Genomic DNA, 7,266 nt, shown 5'->3' with positions numbered 1-7,266 from the left:
CACGCACCTGGTACGTCTCCAGGGGCTTGCTCTCCATGTTGAGGTCCCAGACTTTGGCGGTCAGGTAGTCTCTGGTGAGCAGGTAGCGGCCGCTGTGGCTGAACTTAACGTCCGACACAGAGGAGATGATTTCAGAGAAGAAGGAGCGAGCGCTGGGGTCTTCAGGCTCCTCAAACACTGGTGAAGGAAGATTGGTGTCATCAATGGTGAGACGAGGCTGGGAGTGTGAACAGCGCTAACACAGATGAGGAGGTGTAACACAGAAGGTGTTACACTACTGTGTCAAACATCACTTCATTCATAGAGACTTAATATCTCCAGTTAGTCTGAACAGTTGCTGATGAGTTTCAGTCTTAGTAAAAGTTTTTTTTTAATCTTCTGTGTGCATTTTAGAGGTAATGAAACCAGGCATCTACTGTATGTCAGGATATGGTGGCAAAACCAAATCTTAATTGTATCTACAGACATTTTAGATTAAAAAGTCTATTGCACCAAAATCATTTGTTGAGTCTTAAAGTATTTTCATTTCAAAAGTAAAATCCACAGGCATTCCAAAGCCAGTTTTGACCATCTGCTCAGTAAGATATTTTTACTGAGCTAATAAAAGATGTTTTTTTATCCCTCTCGGGTATCCAGAGATCTTTTTGTTTTTGTTTTTCAGATTGCCATTGATCCACATGTGGGAATATATATATATATATGACCACAAACACAGAGCACACTGTTGGTGGACTGCTTATATGAGGTACAAGCAAATTAAAAAAGAATATTGTCCAATATTGTCTGGTCAATGACGCAGCGACTTTGCTGTAATATTTACACAAAATTACAATTGGAACAGACTGAAAACTACTGGGTAATCTGTGGATTAACATTTTCAGGATTAGGGCAAGAATGAAAAGACTTAATTGACAGCTTGGATCCCTTGTATAAAGCAAGGGGGAGGGGTCTGTCAGTGGGAGGGACTATTATTTCTGTCAGTGTTGAACAGTGGAAAACAGGTTTAGTTTTAGCACAGCAAGAGAATGGATATAGTTTTGGTGACTAACAAAAAATCATCATCATAGTTTTCTATGTGTGTACATCTGTTCTGTTTTGTATCTTTGTAAATGTGTTACATTTACAATACGATACTCAGGATACTCAGGCCGGTGACTCACGTTTGGAGTGTTTGTCACACAGCGCGGCTTCCCTCATGTCACAGAGGCGCAGCGTGCCTTTACTGCTGCTGTACACAAACAGGTTGCAGTGATGAGGGTGGAACTCAGCCGCCGTTATCACCTCCGTCAGATCCTCCATGTTGGTCGGTTTGATGTCCACAATGTCTGTGAGGAAGTTTCATTAAGGACACTAGAACTTTAACTTTTCATGAGGTTTGATGACCAGCCAACAAACGTGAATATTTAAAGGAGAAACATGAAGGAGTGCGACTGTAGACACAAACAAGTCAACGTCAATAATTTATAGCAGAAATAAAACAGACCAATAAAATATATCTTCAGGTGATTGTTGGGGAGAAAGGTAATTTCACATTCAAATAAATTGCAATATTATCAATCCTGTCTGGCTTGTGTGCCCCGCTAAGCTGGATTACAACTGAAAAGGAATGAAATATTTATGCAGCTTTTGAATTATTCATTATTCAAGTGGTATTTTCACTCCTCCCGAATAATATTCCCTTCCCCCCACAGAATATATATCTGTGTAAATTTATTTACACTACAAAGTGCAATTTCACAACTGGGAAATTGTTATGTGTGTGTGTGTGTGTGTGTGTGTGTGTGTGTGTGTGTGTGTGAGTCATAACAGCATTCCTCCGTCTCTTTGTTAGTCTGTGCATTTTCATCTCTGTCCTTGGATTTTCCTTCATATTTTTGGTTGTTCATAACCTGCCTGTAAAACACATGAAGGATACTAAAGCTGCGGTCAGTGATGTCCAGATGCCAGAGGTTGATTCTCAGGTCATCGGCCGACATGTAGGTCTCGTAGTCGGAGTTGACGGAGATGGAATTGACGTGGTAGGTGTGGGCGTTTGCAAACACTCGCCTGGGGCTCACTTCTACCATCAGGTCCATCGGTTTCAGGACCGGTACCTGGAAATAAAGGCAGAGATTTCTTTAATACAGAGAGCATTAGTGATGGCTATGAATTCACAACAAAGAAAAGTGCACTGCTTGTTGTCTGGATCCAGTGAAGACATGGCTCAGCTCCCTCTACAGCATCAAAGGCTTTTTTTTCTTCTCACATACACACACGTACAGCAGCTTTGTGCCACTGACCCAGTTCTGCACATGCTAACACATCTGTACCCACTGACCCACTTATGTTGGACAACCTACTGTATTCATTAGTGTGTGCTTTTATGCGTTTAGGCATAGTGAGTGGATGGAGGGATGGACTGAAGGAAGAAGGAAGACGGGGGGATGGTTGGACGGACAGAGACAAGGAGACATGATGTCTGACAGTACAGTCATAGAGAGACAAAGGGTATAGATAGAGATAGATAGATAGACAGATAGATAGATAGATATATAGATAGATAGATAGCTAGATAGATAGATAGGTAGGTAGATAGATAGATAGGTAGATAGATAGATAGATAGATACCTGTAGGGAGGTCACAGTGGAGATGTCCTTGATGCGACCCTCCTCATCCTTCAGGTTGTACCCCTCAGGCCGCTTGTCCCTTTCGCTCACCTTCCACAACTTAATGGTCTTATCTGCGGATCAGAACAGATAAGAATAAATGAAACACTTTCCTATAGAACAGATCATCAACCAATGTGACGGCAGAATCAGCCATCCGCTGAGGCAGGTCTTACATATTTTATACTCTTAATCATAAATAATACAGTATTGAAAAGAATCAATAGGAAGGCTCTCAAGGACAACTTATGTATTTTCCGATTTTGACACAAGCACAGAATTGAAAACGTGGTGAGACAGAGACTACTGTATGAATATACTACGTTTTCTTTTCTTTATTTATTTACATTTCTTGGGAATATAAACCACATTTATAGCACCCCCTTCAGAGGAGGATGGAAGCACGACATGCTCTGTAAACAAACGTCTTGAATGTTCTACCCTGACTGTTAAAACACGGAAGAAACAGAAATAAAACTTCAAATGATTTCATGTTGTCAGTCAGAGGTCATCGATGAAAACACACGTGGTTCATTCTACAAGGTGGATGTGGGAGAAGTTTCTCACCATTGGTGGAGAGTAGGAAGTGTGCAGCGTTCTGCTGAGGCAGCCATCTGATCTTATTGATCTTCTCCTCAATCTCCAGACTCTTAAGATAGTCAAACTCAGGCTCATGGCTCTGAAAGGTGCTGTAGACATTGTACTCACCCTGGGCAAAGGGCTCTGTCTTGCTCTGTGAAGTAAAATATACTGTATTATACGTAAAAGAGTCTCCTGATTTGGTCTGACTCAGGCGGAGACAACAGTAAGAGACAGACAGTAATTCTGACCCCCGCAGGAGCGTCACAGTATACATCAAACTGAAGTGTATGTGGAGCAGATTTACTGCAGCGTGTGCGAGTTGAAGCAGTGATGCGTGCATTTACCTCAGGTTCCCTCTGAAAGATGACCACTCGGCCCCCCTTGTCCCCTGTGGCCAGGAGCTCTCCTGTGTGGTTGAACTCAACAGTGGAGATGATATCAGCTGTGGAGGAACAACAGAAGAGGAGGAGGAGGAGAGAGGAGCTGCCATTAGCTAATTGACCAACAGTCGTTACTGGCGTCTAAATGTGTTCATCTGCCTGTGGATGGACTGAAACGACAGCCGTTACGGTCATGTGTTAGTGGAATGAATTATGCAAATAGTTTGATGAGTGAAACAATATTTGATCAGTTACACAAATACTCCTTCAATTACACTGTAGCTGGTGGAGTGAATTTACTGCACACGCAATGCGTGGGGGGTGGGGCGAGAGGGAGGGAGAGGGAGAGAGATTAATGAATAGTATCTGTATCTGTGTCAAACACTGTAACATCAGCTCCGTCATCATAATCACTCAAACACTGCAGTGTGTTATCACCTTTATCCATCAGTCTTATTTTTATTACTTCGTCCTGAACTGGTCTTCCACCATTTTTGATTTCTCGTCAGATCGTCTGATTCCGTCTGATCCGTCTGACCCATTTCCATGGACTCTACAATATCAACATTCACCACAGTGTACTTCTATATAGAACATACTATGTATGGAAGTATTATTTAATGTTGAATTTAATTTAGTAAAGGTGTTTTCTTCGGCTAAATATGTATTTAACTCATTTGAGGAACGGTAGTTAAATCTGTATAATTAGTGTTTAACGTTCTTTTTGCCAGTTCGTAAATGCATCATTTTTTGGTTTCATTTCTTTGTAATTCTGACTCTGACTCTGAAGGAGACGGTGTTTCATCTACCATGTACCTGGTCCTCTATCTTCCGTCTCCATAATCACGTTTCTCCTCATCTAATCTGTTTACGTCCAATTCTGTCCATCCTGGTCACTTCTTGTTAAAGTCTCAGCATCATTAGTGTAACCTTCAGTGTAGCCTCTTGTCTCCAACCCGTACGTCATAGCAGGCCTCAGCACCATCTTGGAAAGCTTTCATTTTACTCTTTGCAGCTGTTCATCTCCGCCCTGACGCTCTGATCTCTGCCTCTCGTTATTCTCCTCCTGCTCCTTACTGTCAATACAACACCAGTGTGTGACAACAGTTCCATCTGTTTGACTCCATTAAAGACGACACGTACACAACGACAATAACAATTATGGCATCTCTTGAGTACGTGGTGTGTGAGTTTGTGAGAATCATCTGTGTGAAGCGTGACGGTGTACCACAACACCTCTGGTTGTTTTTGCATTAATGATTTCACAAGGACTTTTTTTTCCACGTCCTCGTCGCGAGGTCAGTGTCCTGAAACGCCAACGCGGCCCGACTCAGTCGCAGCTCTGTATTATGAAGTGTAAGCGCATTATTTATCGCTTAGGATTTACTGACTCAGAGCCTTCAGTGCTCCACCCTGCATCACACAGCACGCAGCACAGAACTGTGAGCCTCTGCTGATGGAGTGTGATGAAGGGCAGGAAAGTTTAACATCTGGAGTTTGGGCGAGATTAGAGCGTGAACTAAATCACTTCATCAGAAAATAACACGTCATGGTCACGTCAGAGTCAAAGGTCATTTAGTGTCAGGGTTGAAACATAGTTTGGGGAATTTAAAAATAAAAAACGATCATGGTTGTTTGTGAACAAACAGAACAGCGGTCGTTGACTGACAGACGTGAACTGAAGGTCCAGTCTAGTTGTCAACTGTCAGACTGCTAATGGACCAATCCGTTCACAGATCTCACACATGTAAATGCCAGCCTGTTATTGAGAAACTTGACGGTGAAACATGACGTGCAGATTTGTTTTGAAAATACAAATTGTTTTATTATTGTTCAGTTCAGTTACTTTTTTTAAAAAATTTTGGAGCATGAACGTAAACGTTTGTTTTGTTTTACAGTAACAACTGACATCAACTGTTGTATCATCTGACATGAATAATTACCCAAAGTTCTCATCATATCCTTCAACACTTTGCAGTAAATAGTCAAATAAGACTAGCTTCAGGTGCTCCGAGCCTGTTAGCCTTTAACAAAACGGTCCACTGTGATTACTTCTTTGTATGAAGACCTCGGCATTGAACGGAAAGAGAGTTTTTATTTAGAGTCAAGGCTAAGAGCTGTGGCCTTGTCTTTTTTATGGTGGTGGAGATGGTGGGGGGTTTGGGAGGAGGGGGGGGTTCAACCAACACAGCCTCATACGAACTGCCCCCACTCGCTCCGACTTACTCCTTTTATTATTGTTCACTCTCTTTTGTGTAAATTATTCGTTGGATTTCAGCCTTTAATCTGTCATTTCTAGTCCCTTGTTTGTTCCCCTCTTTTTTCTCTGGGAGTGTATGTGACTGACCATGAATCCTCTCTTTGTGCTCTGTCTGCAGAGACCCCCCCCCCCCCCCCCCCCCCCCCGTCTTTTGTCCACATTTTCCCCCTTCTCTGTTCTCCTTCTTCTGCCTGGTCGTATTTCAGCGTGTATCAAATGCTACTGATGCTGTTGGCGGTTTGAAAATGGGAAGGATGGAGGAAGCAAGGTGGCGGAGGGGTTCTCCAGTGAACAGGGGTTGTCATGGTAACAGAGTGAGCCAACCAGTAGTGGTTGTACTCCAAACTCGTTTGCCCGTATATGGTGGAGGAGGAAGTGGGATTAATCAATCCAGTCCTTACAGGAAGACCGAGCTAAAACATGACCAACGTGTGACCAACGAGGACTACGGTGGCCGGACGGTGAACTACACCATGAGCCACGGTACGGACAGGCTGATGAAAGATTTACTCACACAAGTCGGGAGCAGTGCAGTCACAAATGTGTGTGCACTTGCAGTTTTTGTAGCATAAAGTTTTTGTAAATAAATTGTAACAATTTTTACCAACCACTGCAGACACACACACACACACACACACACTGAAATGCTGTGGTTTACTGTGTGTGTGTGTGTGTGTGTGTTAGGGTGATCTATTGCTCTCTGTCTCACACAGACAATCCATTAACATCAGCAAGTTTGTCTGACTCATCACTACACTGCAGTGAGAATACACACACACACACACACACACACACACAAAGCAGCTCTCTAGCGTCAGGGCACATGTATAAGTGTTCGCCTGTGAGACCAACATACTATCAGACCAGCATACAGTAGGTGTAAAAGAGAGAAGAGAGAAGGACCATATTTTATACATGATGGTGCTGGGTTGGGTTTTTTTTTGGGGGGGGGTTCGACTACTTTGGGGACAAAGAGGGGAACAGCCCCCCCTGCAGCCCCAATTATAGATATCTTGTGTCTGTGTAAATGTGATCCATAGAGCTTAGCCAGGAACACACACTCCTGAAAAGCAATGACAAGCCACCACTCTGCAGGAGGTGTGTGTGTGTGTGTGTGTGTGTGTGTGCGCGCGCTCCAGCACCTGAATATCTGTTGTACGTGTGCACAAGTGTGTGCACTCCAATTAGCCTGTAGAGAAATAAATGGAATTGTGAAAGAGAAGAAAAGAAGGGGGGAAAAGAAAAGGAGGGCATCCTCCGCCTGGGGGAGAGGATTAATGAATCCCTGTCCTGCAGTTTGGGAATAATTCAGGGCTAAAAATCGAATAAGAGTTTTGTGGCAGAGGTGCGTCTGTATGTGTGTGTGTGTGGGTGTGTGTGTGTTTTTGTGTGTGTCGA

General features: G+C 43.1%; 1 protein-coding gene across 3 annotated transcripts in view; it reads right to left on the bottom strand.

Moving 5' to 3' along the window:
- Nucleotides 1-7,266, bottom strand: part of LOC103390926 (serine/threonine-protein phosphatase 2A 55 kDa regulatory subunit B gamma isoform) — a 22,353-nt gene that overhangs the window by 9,242 nt on the left and 5,845 nt on the right. For all 3 annotated transcript variants that reach the window (XR_001761156.2, XM_008327002.3, XM_017039226.2), the window contains 6 exons: nt 3,573-3,670; nt 3,214-3,379; nt 2,608-2,720; nt 1,916-2,093; nt 1,161-1,325; nt 8-177 (listed from right to left, as the gene is read on the bottom strand). Coding sequence is in view for 2 of the 3 variants with exons in the window: in XM_008327002.3 (XP_008325224.1) it covers nt 8-177; nt 1,161-1,325; nt 1,916-2,093; nt 2,608-2,720; nt 3,214-3,379; nt 3,573-3,670 (890 nt within the window). In the remaining variant the exon portion in view is untranslated. The remainder of the gene's footprint in view (nt 1-7; nt 178-1,160; nt 1,326-1,915; nt 2,094-2,607; nt 2,721-3,213; nt 3,380-3,572; nt 3,671-7,266) is intronic.

The sequence above is a fragment of the Cynoglossus semilaevis genome, chromosome 15 (assembly GCF_000523025.1).
Source record: "Cynoglossus semilaevis isolate Cse_v1.0 chromosome 15, Cse_v1.0, whole genome shotgun sequence".
Lineage (NCBI taxonomy): Eukaryota > Metazoa > Chordata > Actinopteri > Pleuronectiformes > Cynoglossidae > Cynoglossus > Cynoglossus semilaevis.
Note: the sequence above shows the minus strand (reverse complement) of the source record. Positions and strands in the feature narration are given on the sequence as shown.